This window comes from Schistocerca piceifrons, chromosome X (assembly GCF_021461385.2).
Source record: "Schistocerca piceifrons isolate TAMUIC-IGC-003096 chromosome X, iqSchPice1.1, whole genome shotgun sequence".
In the NCBI taxonomy this organism is placed as follows: Eukaryota; Metazoa; Arthropoda; class Insecta; order Orthoptera; family Acrididae; genus Schistocerca; species Schistocerca piceifrons.
Genome location: NC_060149.1, coordinates 716,082,689 through 716,101,464, shown reverse-complemented (window position 1 = coordinate 716,101,464; position 18,776 = coordinate 716,082,689). Strand labels below are relative to the sequence as shown.

Here is an 18,776-nt window from a genome sequence, read left to right as displayed (position 1 = left end):
GGAGTTGTTTTGGGAAATCATGGAAAATATAAATCTGGATGGCCAGATGGGGATGATCTAAATTAAAATGGCCAGATTGAGATATGAACATGTTTCTTCACCAGTACAATTCCTGTGGGCCATCTCTCTCGCTTTTTCTTCTACACAAATGAGAGTCATCAATAAACTACATACTCCTGTAGTATAACATACAGATAACAATTATACTGTTGCACATAAAAGAAACTTTAATTCAGAAAATTGTTACAACCAATAAGAGACAGGAGGGTCTGTATTTCTCTAATTTTTATAGCACACTATGTTTTTATACAACAGCTACACTCTAGCACCCTTCTGACTGACAGGTTAAGGGAGTGATTGCCTGTTTGTCCATAAAAAAATCTCCAGAAACTGTAAATCACACTGCCTGGTTTGTGGTAACACCAGGTGGAGGACACACTACTAGGGTGTAGAAAGAGTCAAGGCATGCAGTAACAGACACAAGATGTAGTTAGAAATTAACTGAGAAGTCTGCATTAACTATCAGTAAACTGATAGATTTGTGTGTATAACATGAGGGGAAAAAATCAATAGATACGATGTAATTTCGAACAAAAAGGTGCTACTTCCTAGCCGTAATGAGTATATACCGTTAAAATGCTACAGCTTAATTCATATTTACAATTCCTCGCATGTTGCAATAATACGACTGTAGGTTGTGGGCATTTGATAGTGCAATTACCATTAATAAAACATTCCAAGATGGTTAAATAATCACAATGTAAAAACTGATAACAGAAGATTGTTAAAGGCTCATTCACTTAAGATATGAATTCACAAACTGAACAAACCACGAGAATTTCACTGGGTGATCATTTACAAAGTAAATGGAAGAGTAGCCAACCTTACAGTGTACTAACAAAACTAGATAGGGAGTCACAGCACAGAACTTTAAAAAAATAAAAAATAAAAAAATAGCATTTTGGATGCAATAACACAGAATATAAATACATTCATATTCTGAGATAAACAAGTGGGTATGGAAAAGTCACCATCCACTGACAGGTACTTTCATTAAGGAAGAAATCCATGTGCCAGACACATGTTAAAATTGTTTTGTATCACCTCAGGGGGAGGGGGGAGAACTAATTTACACATGTTGTCCCACACTAAGACCAGTGTGGAACAAGAGTGGCACAGTTTCAGAAAAAAGAACAAGTTCTTGATTTCCTGCAGATACAGTTCTACTGCAGTGCAGTTATTAAGTGCGTCACAGTGTGGGAGTGAAAGGACACAGAAACTGGAAATGGCTTCCAAAGCTGAAGTACATTGGACAGTATGATTCTTGTGCGCAAAAGCACCTAAACTGCACACAGATTCACGGTGAAATCCTTGCAGTACATGGACCAACTGGAAAGTCATATCCAGCCATAGTGAAATGGTACAGACAATTGCCCTCACAGCCCAAAATGCTGTGGGTTCTCTGGTGTTGATCTATTCTTTAAACTTCGAACTGCTGCCTGCCTGTCGGAATTGTCATTCCAATTTGAAACTGAATGTCATCTAAAGTAACCTGAAGACTTTGGGGTTAACGCACAGCGTACTGGCAGATGATATTTGTCATCTGCTCCACACAGTTCCGGACAGTCTATATGGTTGGTTGCACTGAATTCAGTTAGGCCTGCTGAGAAGCCCCTGTATGGGTAGAGGGGAGGAAAGGGGGGAGGGGAAAAGATAATGACAGATAGTGCTGAAATGAGCCACGTGCCCAGTATTGAGGAGCTGGATGTCCTTGGATTGAATAAGATTATCAGCTAAATGTATTACAGGGGACATATCTTGCTGTGGTTAATGGATGGGCCCAAGTGCTACTTGAATTATTTTTTTGTGCAGTATTGGTTCAGAGGAGACTTTCTGTACACAGACTGTGCCAGAAGGAATGGTCAATACTCAGGGACATGCAAGGAACCATCATCCGATGCAAAAAAAGTTTAATAAACATGGCTCTATGATGCATACCTTATGAGCTAAAAGCACTTACCATCTTCTATACTGTGAAACAATCCTCTTCTACTACAAGCTCTTTCCTTTCCATATATTGAGAGATGGAAGTATGGTTCAAAACAAGAAAAAAAGTCTGGTAAACACAGGCTCTAAAATGCATACCATAAGAGCTATAAGCACTTGTTCATCTTCGTTACTGTGAAACACATCTTTTGTGCCAAACAAGTGTTCATAGCTCTTTAAGTTACAGAGCCCATGTTTACTACATTTTTTGCTTCCAATGATCATTCCTGTCATATATTTGAATATTGACCATTTCTCCTGAGACACCCTGTATAATTATGTCCACCTCCTTCTAGCTGTGCAGCCAAAAGACTTAGAGCTACTACAGCGCTACTGCACTACAGTGGTGTCTGTTCATTAAAGTTGGCAGTAGCCACAGAAGAAAACATTAGTAGGTCCAAATCAGCACACTCCTGAAACTGTTGAATTACGGAGTCAAAACTTCAAGAAAACATACACAAACACAACTTCACGATTCAGTTACCACCACTATCAAGAAACTGGTTTGGGTAAAATAAACAACAGCTCAAAGCTCTCACAGTACATAGCACCTGTTCATGCAACCAGCTTTACACCTCATTCTCCCGATCTGTGATGGCGTCACAGAAGAAAATTCACATTCCACAATGCAATCATTAATCATAAATACCTCAGGGCATCAGTCTGCAACTATGTGCAAGGTAATAAATTTCGTATCAAGCAAAAGATGAATTATTCCTATCATGTAATTCATTAATATAACTTCAGACACAATGGCAAATTTTATACAAGCTGTGTGTCATAAAATACTCTCAAACTGGGTGGTACTCTAGCCACAAATGAAAGGCATCCTTCTCCATATACAGGCATCTTCCAATCACAACCTCAATTACCAAAATGTCTTTTTAAGTTGAAGGTAAAGTTCCACATTCTGGCCCTAGGCAGACCAATCAAACCCAATCGACCACTGTGTCATCCTCTGCCAACAGTGTCATTGAATGCAATATGGAGGGGGATGTGGTCAATGCACTACTCTCTGGGTCATTGTCCGGTTTCTTGACCCCGGAACCATTACCAATTGGCTAAGTAGCTTCTTAGAATGCCTCACAGGACTGAGCACATCCTGTAACAGTCCTCCCAACATGGAAAAATTCCTGGCAGTACCAGGAATCAAACCCAGGTCCTCCACATGACAGTCAGCCGCACTGACTACTCAGCTACGAAGGCAGGTAAAATGTAACCATAAATTACTGCAAATGTAATGTGGCAAATTGCTGGTATCATCATATCATGATGAACATGACTCTTGCTCTTCATACCAGTAATAATTTTAATGTTAAGACAAATGAAATGAAACAAAACTCTCTCTCTCTCTCTCTCTCTCTCTCTCTCTCTCTCTGCCTAAAACAGCGCAAGATGATAATAGAAATCAGCATATGAATGAGTAAAAATCAGTTACTTACTATCCAAAGGCAACACACTCTAAACGTACATCTTGTCCCGCAACAGGTGCCTCCGGGAAAGCCTTTGGGAAGTTGTTAGGAAATTTCAACTGCTGATAGTTTGCTGAAACATGGAATGTAATTTATGAACGAATAAACAATTTTTATAATGTTTGCAGTGTACAAAGTACCATTATTGTATGATAGCATATAACTTATGTATATCAAAAATAGTTATGAAGAAAATAAGTTTGCCAAAATAGAATTCTCTTAATCTCTGCAGAGTACACAGTGCATTTATTTTATGCGACAAATTAAAATTGTGTGCTGGACTCACGACTCAAACTTGGGGAACAACTGTCTAATATGATCCACCATAGACAGACTTCAAACTTCAACCTCTCACATCATTCTCTCCTTTCCTCCGAGTTTTAGCCAGTCACATACAGTCAACAAAGCATGTACCAGGCAGAGATAAAAATAATTCTTTCTCAGTGACAACTTTGAGCCTGTAGATAAAATATACTTGCTGTTATGTCCTTGAAGCCTTTAGTGTTGGGCAGATGTTTAGAAAAACAGTTGATCAAGCAAGCACTGGATATACATGTATCTAGAAGAACAGTTTATGATGAGAGATACTCTCCACATAATACAGTCTCTGTAAAGATAGGGCTAAAAAAACAGCAACTACCACACAAGTACAAATAAAAGCATAGGAGCCTATATACATAGGTTCTAAATGAAGCATGTTTCGTTGTTAAAAAGGCAATGCCAGACATTTTGAATAGTTAACACAGAAAGTCCGTTGGGTGAGATCAGGGTTATAGACTAGTTATCTGATCTCACTAACTCTTAGCATATTTACTCGAATCTAAGCCGCACTTTTTTCCAGTCTTTGTAATCCGAAAAGCCGCCTGCAGCTTAGAATCGAGTGAAAAGTAAGTGGAAGTTCTTTAAAATGTTGGTAGGTGCCGCCACAACTAACTTCTGCCATCGAATATATGTAGCGCTACACAGGCATGCTTTACAGGCACAAAGATAAATACTGGTGCCAGGACCTCTGTGTTAGTAAATAAATTTAAAAAAAAGGTGGAAGACGAGCTTTTTTTCTCCGCCCTGAGTTTCGACCACTGCATTTTCATACATTATCCAACGAAGTAAATACAAATTCCGTATTGTTCATCTTCGAATGTAGCAGCCTTTCAATGTACTACATAAATCCGACTGGCAAGACTGTTTGGGATGTTTGTCAATATGGTTAAATCTACGTTCTAAATTTTTTCCTACCTGTGACAAGAGATGGTTGCTAATAGGAACGTTTATGAATTGTGAATCACATGCAGTATTCTCTTCACCATAAGAATAATACGAATATAAACATTTTGCCATGTATTCTTTCGTGTTTGCTGCCATCTCATTTAAATCCTGTCTGCCTAATAAACTATGAAACTAGAGTGAGACAACAGCAAACGCAGAAGAATATACATATCGTGTCATGTTCATATTTGTATTATTCTTATGCCAAATAGTGATACAGTCAGAAATGAAGCACAGCAACTGACTAGATTTTTAAATCTAAGATGACTCTAATTTCTGTGCAGAATGTAATGTACTAAAGAGGCATCTGCAAAGATTTTCAAACGGAGAAACATTTTCGCTAAACTCTCTTTCAGAAAATCATCTATCATACGCAGTATATTATTTGGTTCTTGTTGATGATTATCAAAGAAATAAGCAGTGTAAGTAACAACAAATAGCAGTCTCTTGCCATTGTTTTGCTAACAAGATGATTCCTCTCTCTCTCTCTTTTTTTTTTTTAAATTGTAAGCGGCAGTAGCACACACAAAAGCAAGCCATGTCGCGAGCGGCGACAGGTCGTAAACACTCATTATGAGAATTCGACAAACAATGCATGACACAGTACAATACTGCATTTTCAGCTTAGAATGACGTAAACACTTATAACAAAGAGAACGCCACTTGATCAGATCAAAGAAAAATAAGCAATCAATTCAAACCAGACAAGCACGTGAGAAAGGAAGGGTACCCATATAAATACGGACGGAGCGCCTTACGCATAGCAATGGCTACCTGGTAAAGCTTAACTGCTAAGCCTATTACTTGAGCCAAACTACTGTAGCTGTATCGTCACTCATTCAACCTAAATTGTGTCTCATATTACAATGGAACAACTTTGTTTCGATCTGGAGGTGCGGCCTAAAACTTTTCTCTCCTCTTGAAATTCGAGTCTCAAATTTCAGGTGCGGCTTAGATTCGGGAAATTTTTTTTTTCCTTGATTCTGAGTCTCATTTTTTAGGTGTGGCTTAGATTCGAGTGCGGCTTAGACTCAAGTAAATATGGTACTTCATCGAAACATTTTTTAAGGACTTTGCTCCATGAATAAATGCATTGCAAAGTTGAGAGTAAAACATTGCATTTGGAAATTTCTGTCTTGTTTTGGGCAACCGAGAATTGTTTGACATTGCCAAAAAAAAAAAAGAACTGAGCTTGTGGAAGTATAATTATGATTTAAATTTTTGGCAATAAAAATGTTGTTAAGAACGGTCCTGCCATCTGCCTTAAGTGTTCTAGAGAGATGGTGGAACACCTAAATCTTGATTTCTGTGCCAGGATTAGAACTGCTGTCCTCCCAAATATAAGTCAAGTGTCATACCACTGCATCACCTCTCACTCGGTGTTACAACAAAATCAAACAAGTACAACAAGGTTAGACCTCCAATAACAAAACTGCTGTCTCAATGTATTGTCTGTCAAATTTAACAGTGAGAACACTTCAGTAAGTGACAATCACCAAGCAATGGTCAAGACCATAGGCAAAATTAACTAATTAAAAACAAACAAGCATTAAACATAATACAACAAATAGCAGGAGAAAACTGCTATGACACTTATGTGATAGACGAACAGAAAGCGAATGAACAGGCCACGTATATACAAAACATAGTAGGACAACAAAGAACAACCCATCTGTAGACCACGTAATAGCCCACGACCATCACCAAGTAACACAGAAACAGATTTTAAAATACTAAAATCCGATCACATTCTATATCATAAGCTAAACATGCACGTCCGCACACACGCGCACACACACACACACACACACACACACACACACACACGCACACACACAGAGAGAGAGAGAGAGAGAGAGAGAGAGAGAGAGATAGAGAGAGAGAGAGAGCGTGAGGGTGGGAAGTACCGTATTTACTCGAATCTAAGCCGCACTCGAATCTAAGCCGCACCTGAAAAATGAGACCCGAAATAAAGGGGGGAAAAAAAAAAAAAAAAAAAAAAAAAAAAAAAAAAAATCCCGAATCTAAGCCGCACCTGAAATTTGAGACTCGAAATTCAAGGGGAGAGAAAAGTTTTAGGCCACACCTCCAAATCGAAACAAAGTTGGTCCATTGTAATATGAGACACAATTTAGTTCGAATGAATGACGATACAGCTACAGTAGTTTGGTTCGAGTCGTAAGCTTAGCAGTTAAGCTTTACCACGTAGCCATTGCTATGCGTCAGGCGCTCCATCCGTATTTATATGGGTGCCCTTCCTTTTTCACGTGCTTCGTCTGGTTTGAATCGATTGCTTATTTTGCTTTGAGCTGATAAGTGCCGTTTTCTTTGTTATAGGTGTTTGCGTCACTCTTAAGCTGAAAATGCATTACTGCACTGTGTCATGCATTGTTTGTCGCATTCAGATAGTGCGTGTTTACGGCCTGTCAGTGCGTGTTTACGGCCTGTCGCCGCTCACAGCATGGCTTGCTTTTGTGCACGCTAAGGCCGCCTACAATTAAGAAAAAAAAGAGAGGAATCGTCTCATTAGCGAAACAATGGCAAGAGACTGCTATTTGTTGTTACTTACACTGCTACTTTCTTTGATAATGATCAACAAGAACCAAATAATAGACCGCGTATGATAGAACATGTTCTGAACGAGAATTAGGTGAAAATTTTTCTCCGTTTCAAAATCTTTGCGGCCGCTTCTTTAGTACATCAAATTCTACACAGAAATTAGAGTAATCTTAGATTTAAAAATCTAGTCAGTTGCCGTGCTTCATTTCTGGCTGTATCACTACTAGGCAAAAGAATAATACAAATATAAACATGACACGATACGTATATTCTTCCGCGTTTGCTGTTGTCTCACTCTAGTTTCGTAGTTTATTAGGCAGACAGGATTTAAATGAGATAGCAGCAAACACAAAAGAATACATGGCAAAATGTTTATATTCGTATTATTCTTATGGTAAAGAGAATACTGCATGTGATTCACATTTCATCAGGTTCCTATTAGCAACCATCTCTTCTCACAGGTAGGAAAAAATTCAGAACATAGAGTTGGCCATATTGACAAACATCCCAAACAGTCTTGCCAGTCTGATTTTCGTAGTACATTGAAATCCTGCAACATCTGAAGATGAACAATACGGAGTTTGTATTTACTTCGTTGGATAATGTACGAAAATGTAGTGGTCGAAACTCGGAGCGGAGAAAAAAAAGCTCGTTTACCACCTTTTTTTTTAAATTTATTTACTGACGCAGAGGTTTTGGCGCCAGTATTTATCTTTGTGCCTACAAAGCATGCCTGTGTAGCGCTACATGTATTCGACGGCAGAAGTTAGTGGCGGCACCTACCAACAATTTTCAGAACTTCCGCTTGCTTTGCACTCGATTCTAAGCCGCAAGCGGTTTTTTGGATTACAAAAACAGGAAAAAAAGTGCGGCTTAGATTCGAGTAAATACGGTAAACAAAATCCAAATTTGGTGCCATACTACCTTGAAACATCAACTGGGACTGGACACACTGCGATTTGGTTCTGTAGAAAGTGTTATTTAGAAAGTAGTTAGAAAAATTGTGTTTAGTATTTGTGTGTGCTGCTCAACTAACTTATGAGGATGCAGATGAAAAAGGACTTTCAATAGCAAAATGTAAGTAATCACAAATACAGAAGCGAAACATTTCTGAGCAACGAAATTATGTTCAGGTGTAAAGCGCTGTGTTAACTTGCCAACCAAATTCACAACAACATTTAGTTGCAGATGAAAAACTACCAGCATACAATAATTTATTTATTTATTTAATAGTATGGCTATGGGCCCCCCGTAGGGCAGACCGTTCGTCGGGTGCAGGCCTTTAATTTGACGCCACTTCAGCGACCTGCAGTCGATGAGGATGATGATGATGATGATGATGATAGCACAACACCCAGTCCCTGGGCGGAGAAAATTCCCTGACCGAGCCGGGAATCACACCCAGGCCCAGAGGAGTGACAATCCGTCACGCTGACCATTCAGCTACCAGGGGCGGACATACGATAATGAAAAGATGGTTCTATATGACCCAATTAATGCAAAGAACCTATGTTAATGACAACAACAAACAAAAACTGTTTTAGGCCTAATTTTTGTTGAATAATTATCATTTGAAACATGTTCACATTTTACAGATTTGAATGAAATGTACTTACTGACAATGGCACAAAAAAGATGCTGAAACACGTTTGGGTTTATACGACTTCTTCCCAATGCAATCATCTTTATTACACACAAGGATCAAAGCATACAATGCACAGACAAGATGACAGTTAACAACAGCTAAACTGTGTGAAATTAATATGCATAATGCATGCAAATGCAATAGGCAAAATATTACTAAGTGCAGCTATACTGCATTTAAAATTAGTTGCAACTTTTGAAGTTTGTCCCACCAGAGCAAACATGATGCTATTGCCCAGGTAACGCCAATGGCGAGCTGGCTTTCCATACCGCCAGCAGTTCAGTTGGTAAAGCACCCGTTCCCACAATGTGGTTAAACAGCACAACATGGTATCAACATTAGATGCACCTATGTTCATTAGCTCTCATTGTAAAGTGATATTTTCTGGCGTTGAAGTGTTCTACATTCGTCAGGTATTGTGAACGATAGTTTCGTGATGGCACTGGATTAATAACAGTACAGCACGTCTGAACACGAGATTCGCAATAAAAATGGTCATCCAAGAACACTTTCACCAGCTGTGAAGATAATGTTCTGCCACAAAATATTCTTCCAAATTCGACCGTAGTAATGGACAATGCACCATACCAGTCGGTTGTTATGGCTAAAGCTCCAACAATGCAGCAGAGGAAAGTGGCTATTTTTCTCTGGATACAAAGAAATGTTTGGTTAGATAAAGTTAAACCTAGCTTGTGTAAGGTGAAGTTAATGGAACTTGCAGTACAAGCCAAAAACACACTACCAGGTCAACGACCTGGATAATGTTTAATCAGGCTTCCTCCGTATCGTGCTCCTTTAAATCTGACTGAGAATATATGGATTTAGGTGAAAAGTAATGTGGCAAAAAACATGACATACATGCTCAGTGAGGCTGAAATGGTGACAAAAGAAGTCATTGCAAATGTTACATCACAGGAGCTGGTCTCAAGTTGTCAGTCATACCAAGTTCATAGTTGAGGAGACATGGATTCATAAGGGACTGTGTCGAGTTTTGAGTGATATGTTACTTTTCTTGTTGCAACGTTAACATCTGCTTCATTTGCTTAATCAAAGCAGTTTACAAATATTCATCTCACTAACATTCTAATGCAGTTGACACTGTGACAGAATCATAAATCAGTGCATTATTAAACTAGCAACTGAGGGCAAAACAGGTCAATATTTAAGAAAGAGCCCATTCTCAGTATAAAAATAAATGTGCAACTTATTTATTTATATTGCTGAAAAAACCACAGCAACTCCCATTTCATCGGATATTGATGGTCCTTAAAGTTACATTATTTCATTTAAAAACATCTATAGTTGCTTGAATATTGCAGTAGGTATAAAAGTTTCACATATTAATCAAATGGCAAAATAGTCTCCTCTTTGTGTACTATCATTTGCCAAAATCTTGTTTTGATGTTTCAGACAATTTATGAGATACGAGGGATTTATTAATATTTCATTCTTGCCTTTTCAGTGGCATGTGCGTTTGTGACAGAGCCCTTATGTATACAATCCATTTTTCTCAACACTGGAGACGGCTAGCAATATCCTTCTAAGTTTAAAGAATAATTCTGTATGTTACCTAAATCTCATACAGAGCAACATATGACCCAACACACACCAACACTAATTCATAGTGACCCATATTTTTCACTGCAAACTTTAAGAACTTCTTACAGTAGTTCACCTTAATATCAAAATATCACAATAACTATGACCATTAATGAAATGATAGGCAATTCATAATGAAGCCGACAAATGAAGCTATAAGATGTGCAAGACTCAGAGATTGCAGATCGGCCGACTTGCACAGCTTGCTGTTCAAGCAGTCAAGCGAGCTTGACAAGTTACGTGCAGAGAGAGCCTGGTGTTATTGTCACCCACCGACACGCTCAGCACACACTGGCAACTACAGTTCCCTCCACTCACCCATGCTGAACTGTCAAAAGTCGCAACAAATTTTAAATGCACTATAATCTTTCTGGAAAATTTGGTTACATACAAATACTACTATTTGCTTCATACTTACAGTTTGGATTAACACGGAGTGGAAAGAAAGGTCCAGTCCTTCCCTTATCTGACACTTTGCTTTGTACACTGCAGCTGTAATTACCACGATCAATATTTTCGAGGGCTGAAAAATATAGTGCTCCATCGTATGAAACAAATACTCTTTTATCTTCTTCAACAAAATTCGGGAAGTAATCTCGAGTCCAGTAATAATTAACACCTGCAAAATGTAAAATTCCGAAGTAGAACAACGTAAGATTTTCACTTACATTACTTAACCACAGTAATATCATACATTTAAGGGAGGTAGGACGTCAAATGGGCCGACTTCGAGAAGGAGAGGCACCACAGGACATTTTAATTTGAACTGTCTATACTTTTACAAATAAATTCATAAAACTTTGTTAGCACGACCAGGAAGGATTCAGGTTTCACACTCATAGCAGTGGAAGTTCAAAAACATGAAAAAATAATATTTTTTAAAAGTGAAATTTCATGATTTTTTTTTTTTACTTACTGTTGGCTGCATTTGTTGCTATAGGTACACTTTTCTTCATAAGTAAGAGAGATTCCTCGATGAATTTTGCACAGCTTACAAACCATACTTACAGGTGTATGAAACTCTAGGATTTATTTAATCTATGAAAAAATTAATGGGCTGTTACATTTTAAACTTTGTGTTTAGAGAAAACTCGAATTTTATAGTTAATTATCTAAATTTTTACCACAGTTTTTAACAGATTTGGGAAATTCTAGAGTTTCATACACCTGTAAGTATGGTTTGTATGCTGTGCAAATTTCATCGAAGAATCTCTCTTACTTATGAAGAAAAGTGTACCTACAGCAACAAATGCAGCCAATACTAAGTGAAAAAATGATGAAATTTCACATGTAAAAAAAATTGTTTTGTTATATTATGTTTTTGAACTTCCACTCCTATTAGTGTGAATCCTGAATCCTTCCTGATCATGCTGACACAGTTTTGTGAATTTATTTGTAAAAGTATAGACAGTGCAAATTAAAATGTCCTCTGGTGCCTCTCCTGCTCCAAGGCTGCCTGTTTCACGTCCTACCCCCCTTAAGAATAATGTCTCCTAGTACATACATATTACAGTTCCACAAATGAATTACAACTACTTTTCCTCCATAAATACAATTCGAATACATGCAAAATGTCAACAGTTAATAGACTTTCCCAATACACAACTTCGTTGGTCTCTTATCTGGAATAAACCACACACATTAAAAATGAATCTGTAGCTTGCACAATAAATAAGTCAGAAAAATAAATATATTATGAAAAAGATAGACTGCTACTCACCATATAGTGGAGATGTTGAATTGCAGACAGGCACAACAAAAAGACCACTAAACGAGTAAGCTTCCAGCCAAAAGGCCTTCTTCTGAACACACACACACACACACACACACACACACACACACACACAAATTCAACTTACAGACACATGACCACCGTCTCTGGCTGTCGAGGCGTGACTGTGAGCAACAGTGCATGATGACAGAAGCAATATGATTGGTGGGGGTAAGGAGGAGTGGTGGAGTTGAGGAGGAGTGGAATGGGGAGATTAGCAGGGTAGGGTAGGGACAGGGACGGTAAAGTGCTGCTGGTGAGCATACAGGGAAGAGTTGTGGAGAGGGTATGGCAGCTAGACACAGTTGGGAGGTTAGATGGAGGATTGGGAGGGGGAGGATGGGAGGAGAGAGATAAAGACACTGTGGGTGTGTTCGTGGAATATAAGGCTGTGAAGTGCTGGAGTGGGAGCAGGAATGTGGATAGGTAGGTGAGAAACAGTGACTAATGAAGGTTGCAGCCAGGGAGGTTACAGGAGGGTTTCTGCCTGTTCAATCCAGAAAAGCTAGTGTTGTTAGAAAGGATCTAGATGGCTTAGGATGTTGAGCAGTCACTGAAATGACGAATGGTGTGTTGGGCAGTGTGCTCAGAAATGGGTGGTCTAGCTGTTTCTTGCCCACAGTTTGTTGGTGGCCATTCATACAAACAGACAACTTGTTGGTTGTCATGCCCACGTAGAACACAGCACAGTGGTTGTAGCTTAGATCGCAGATAACGTGACGTTTCACAGGCAGCCCTTCCTGTGATTGAATAGGTGACGCTCGAGACTGGACTGGAGTAGGTGGTGGTGGGAGGATGTATTGGGCAGGTCTTGCATCTAGGTCTAATACAGGGATTTAAGCCATAAGGCACGAAGTGGAAGCAGGGATGAAGTAGGAGTGGACGAGGATATTGTGTAGGGTCAGTGGGTGGTGGAATACCACTGTGGGTAGTGTGGGATGGATAGTAAATAGGACATTAATCATTTTAGGGCATGATGAGACATAGTGGAAATGGTGGTGGAGATTGTGATTCGGTTGCTCTAGGCCTAGCTGGTACTGTGTCACAAGGGGACTGCTCCTCTGTGGCCAGATGATGGGACCTTGGGAAATGGTGGGTGACTGGAGAGATAAGGCACTGAAGATCTGTTTCTGTACAAGGTTGGGAGGATAATTATGGTCTGTCAAGGTCTCAGGGAGACCCTTGGTATATTTCGAGAGGGACTGCTCATCACTAAAGATGCGATGGCCGTGGGTGGCTAGCATGTATGGAAAGGGCTTCTTGGTATGGAATGGGTGGCAGCTGTGGAAGTGAAGGTATTGCTGATGATTGGTAAGTTTGATACGGATGGAGGTAGTGACGTAGCCATCTTTGAGATAGAGGTCAACATCAAGAAATGTGGCTCGTTGTGTTGAGAAGGACCAGGTGAAGCAAATGGGGGAGAAGGTGATGAGGTTCTGGAGGAATGTGGATAGCATGACCTCGCCCTCAATCCAGGTCACAACTGTGTCGTCAGTGAATCCAAACCACGTGAGGGGTTTGGGATTCTGGGTGGTTAGGAATGATTCCTCTAAATTGTCTATGAACAGGTTGGCATAGGATTGTGCCATGCAGGTGCCCATTGCCATATCCTAGATTTTTTGTAGGTGATGCCTCCAAAGGAGCAGTAATTGTGGGTGAGGATATTATTGGTCATGGTGACCAGGAAGGAGGTTGTAGGTCTGGAATCTTTCGGGCACTGGGAAAGGTAGTGTTCAATAATGGGATATTAGTGTAAAGGGAGGTGCCATCATTAGAGACGAGCAGGGCACTGAGTGGTAAAGTGACAGGAACAGCGGGAGAGTTGGTGGAGGAAACAGTTGGTATCTTACGGTAGGTTGTGGGTAACGTGTTGGTCTGTGAGAGCAGAGTTTCTCTCAGTGGAGCCACAGTAACCAGCTACAATGGGGTGTCCTGGGTCATTTGGTTTAGAGACTTTAGGAAGCATGTAGAAGGTAGGAATGCAGGGAGTGGAAAGGGTGGGGGATTCAAGATCCTGCTGGATTTCTGGAATGGGGTCATTGTGGCAGAGTTTGTATGTGGACAAATCTGCCAGCTGGCAGAGTCCTTTTGCCAGGTAATTCTTGCAGTTCAAAACAACAGTAGTGCCACCTTTGTCAGCAGGTAAGATTATAAGTTCAGTATCAGTTTTTAGGTGGTGGATTGTGGTTCTTTCTGTGGATGTAAGGTTAACTTGTGTGTTGAGGGAATTTGGGGAATGGTGGTGAAGCACAGTTCGAGGTTAAGAAATTCTGGAAAGTTAACAGCAGATGATCTGGGGGCAGTTAGGGAGATCATGGTTGGATGGAAGAGTGAACTGAGTCAGGCATGGTTCAACATTGGTCTTTGGTTGAGTCTGGCGGGTAGTGTTGGTGGTGAAAACATGTTTCCACTGTAGGGACCAGGAGGAGAGATGGTCTTCAACAACTTCAGCATGATTGAACTTGGGAGTGGGGCAAAATGTAACACCTTTGGAAAGGAATGGTACTTCTGTGGGACTAAGACTTCTGAAGGAAGGGTTCATGACTGTGTTTTGGGTCTGTTTAGGTTGTGGTTTCTGTATGGTGGTGGGAGGGAGTTTTTGAGGGTGGGGTAAATGTAGTAGATTTGCAAGGCAGGGTTTGTCAGTCAAGAGGGGCTGTGGAGGAGGTTTAGAGGCTGGAGTACAGGAGGTGGCTAGAGGTAGTCCAAGGTAGGAGTAGGAAGTGAACAGATTGGAGAGGTTTTTTTGAGGTGGCATTGTGCATACTGCTCTAGTTCCTGGAAGGCAAGAGTTTTAATGTGTCAGATGGGATCCACGGATTTGGAATTGCACAGCAAAAGAATTTTACAGAAGGAGAGGAGATACTACAAAGAGGTGTGGGTCTGATTGACACAGTTTCGCAGGACTATGTTGGCGAGGATTAAGGACTGGAAGAATCTGAACAGTGGCCCCAATCTATATCATTCATACCGATTGGTGCAGTAGGTTAGTCTCAGTATTGACATCATTTTCAGTCCTTTATCCAAATTTCCTATTCAGTAAGCTTCTGAGACCTGTTACCAAATGGTCCTCCTGCTGATTTTTCGACAACTGTACAAAAAGGTTTTGGTTTTCAGTACAGCCCTGTCGTTCAGTTAGCTGTGATTTATTTACACCTAGAATTTGTTATTTTAAACATATTGAGCAGTTTTAGTTTTCGATTTAGTGATTGTGTTACTAAAGAATAAAGAATCACCACAGGACGCATCTGGTTGGAAAGTGAGTTCATAATAGACTATTTTCCTTTGTTAGAAATATGGTTCGGTTACGTTGTTACTGTGAATGATTTTTTTTTTTTTTTTAAGTTTTTGGTTTGGTCAATAATCTCTCAAAATAACTGTTATTTTTATGCAATTAAGAGCTTAAAGATCATTAAATATCAAGACAGTTGCTCTGCTTATGTACATTACATGAGTGTTAGCTGAAATTACCAGTGACTTTGCATACTCTTTTCCACAAATGGTTTACTTATTAATTATCAATACACGTTTAAAACTGTTAAATAACCATGCAAAGAAATTTTGTGAAGTCTGATAGAGGAAACCTTTCAAAATTTCATGCATTTATAGGTTACTCCGGCATCATTCGGCAACAAAGTCAGCCTGCGTCTCTCTCGCATGGAATTACATACGATAAAGTGCCGACAGCATGCGAGTTGTAGTAGCGAAGTTGGTAAGGTAACAAAATGCCATGGCAAAGGGCATGGGTTCGTCTACTGCTGAATGCGAACATTTTTTTTTCCTCTTTGTGTTTGCAACACATTTTGAGACTTCGTTAACTGTCAAAGTTAAGCATTTTTCTGAAATATTCATTGTAATTTACACGTAAGAGCATGCTTTCTCAGTAACGAGTATCTTCGATTTCGTGACTTCCATATGTTTAAAAAATGAAAGATGAAATTACTGTGCATGAAATAACTGACAGTGACATTTATACGACTTCCTGTCACAAATAATTCACCATTTTTTTTTCGAATACGTAGCGATTTCTGAGAGTGTGGTCAGACAGGAATCTAAGAGCACAACGTAAATTACTGCGAATGAAACTAGCAGCAATCACCTTCATACTCTAGCTTGTCACAAGTATTTATCTGCGATCGAATCCTTAACAACAGTTGACAGAGATGAAAGGTTCCCATGACAATATTTTCAGACTATACCACCATATATGAAACATTTCGATTCATCAGATGCATGTTATAAACTACAACGAACTTCTGTAACTGCGCTCGCCACATGCTCTCGAAAAAGCGTTTTTTAAATTTTGTTTTTATGAACCAAATTGTTGATGTATCACATAGGGAAGTAGGCTACTTCATCATTTTGATCTCTAGGAGCGAGCTACAACCCCATTCTATGCATCTCCTTATTCTTTGACACTCCCTTAAACAATTTTTTGAGTTTGTGGAGATGTGTTCCATCTATGCAACTAATTGAAGGCAGTTTATTCCCATATGCATTTCGCTTCTTTTGTTCGTGAAGCATCATCACGAATAAAGGAAGCAAAACGCATATGGCAGTAAACAAACTGCCTCCTATTAGTTGCATAGATGGGACAAACCTCTATGAACTTTGAAGAAACTAAGGAACAATGGAAAACAGAAAATTTGATGAATTTTTTGGGTGTTTCTATAGATTTAATTGTACAATGTGGTACTACACTCCATTCCCAACTCATATTCTGAAACGTAAAATCCAAAACAAGACGTCGATGTGAATGAGAATAAAATGACATAATGTGACAATTACAACAGTTTCCAGAACACAGTCAATATTCTACATTATCCTGCTTTTATGGAAGTCCATGGTTAGCGAAATTTTAACAGTATTACGTACTCAAACCACACTTTTTGGTACTGTGAAGAATGGCGTGCTCATGTCGGCTGCTAGCCGCTTCGAGTTCGTGCCGCTGTGGCGCTGCAGTGCGCATGCGCGGATCTGAGAGATTGCTTTTCATTGGTTGGCATGGGGAGAACTGACAACAGCACTTCATTTCACTAGGACCGTTCAGCATCGCTTTTGAAACAAACAAAAATAAAATTGTTTTGCACAGTTCCATTGTTGTTTCGCAACTGTGAGCCCATACTTATTCCTTCATCTAAAACACTGATAAATCATATTATCATATATCCAAGTGTGCACAGCAGTAATATAAAATAAACAGCAAGCTATATGAGAAAAAAAAATTAACGATCCGTATAAGGAAATGAGCCAGATTATGAACTAGCAGCACAATCTCACAATGAGGCAATTGTAGACAAGATAATTAGGAATCAAATAAGAAGTTGGCTGGGATGTGATGCAACTGCACTGTTTAACGCTTTAAGTGGGTCATTACTGTGAGGGAACACCTGTCTGTGGCAACAGAATGATATAATGGAAGTTTATTTCATTATTGTTTAATTAAACAGTGCTTTAGCTCATAATATGTAAGTTTATTTTGTCCTTGTTTAATCAAAATAAGATTAAACCGTGCTTTTGCTGATACATGTTTACCTTGGTAACTTAAAGTCAGCTATTCTTTACATATGTACAAAGTATGCTGGGTGTCCACTCATGTTAGGAAAAATGGTGCACCCTCTCGAGGATTAATAGTGAACACTAGAAATAAAGGATGTGCAAGTTGTTCACATCTCAGCTGTTGTTATTAAAAATATTATATTATTCTGCCAAAAATAATATTTTGATTAAATTACTGACATAACAATAACTTAAACAGATGTGACGTAGAATATAAATAGGAATTTGTAAAGAAGAATCATAAATCATACTTACCAGGAAAAAATTGTGGAGGATCACAAAAAACAGTTTTGCCCCAATTCTGATTTCCAGTTTCTGGTGAGCGTTTGAGGTTGAATTCACCAATAAAACCAAAAGACAGCTGCACACTTTCAGACATGATGGTACCAAACATATTTGTTGCCTTGCAATGGTACGAAGCTCTGTCCTCAATCTAAAACAGGAACCAATAGTGCTAATGATTAGTCTTTAATTAAGGTAAACTTATGCATGTTTCAATATTGTAAGATGTGGCTAATACGGTATGTCAGTCATTTATAAACTGTAATGGGAAGTAACAAGTATTATGGACAGAGATAATGTTTTAATGACACTTACTACATTATTTACAGATTATTGCCCTGCAGAACATTGAAAACATGCTCAGATTGGGCAAGGGTAAAACAGGCCTTTTTGAGGGAACCTTCAAAGCATTTCTCTTCAGCAACTTAGGAAAACCATGGAACCTAAATCTGGATGGATGGGCAAGGATCTGAACCCCTCTCCTCCTGAACACATGATAAGTGTTTTAAACACTGTGCCACCTAGCTTGATATTTTATTACACCTTGAACAGTACAATAGGCACCTGCAGGACAATT

The 18,776-nt window shown here is 39.2% G+C and overlaps 1 protein-coding gene across 2 annotated transcripts in view; it reads right to left on the bottom strand.

Moving 5' to 3' along the window:
• LOC124721326 (contactin) overlaps window positions 1-18,776 on the bottom strand; it is a 158,666-nt gene that overhangs the window by 99,693 nt on the left and 40,197 nt on the right. For both annotated transcript variants that reach the window (XM_047246239.1, XM_047246238.1), the window contains exons 6-8: window positions 18,173-18,350; window positions 11,006-11,206; window positions 3,489-3,591 (exon numbers count right to left, since the gene is read on the bottom strand). In XM_047246239.1, coding sequence (XP_047102195.1) covers window positions 3,489-3,591; window positions 11,006-11,206; window positions 18,173-18,350 — 482 coding nt within the window. The remainder of the gene's footprint in view (window positions 1-3,488; window positions 3,592-11,005; window positions 11,207-18,172; window positions 18,351-18,776) is intronic.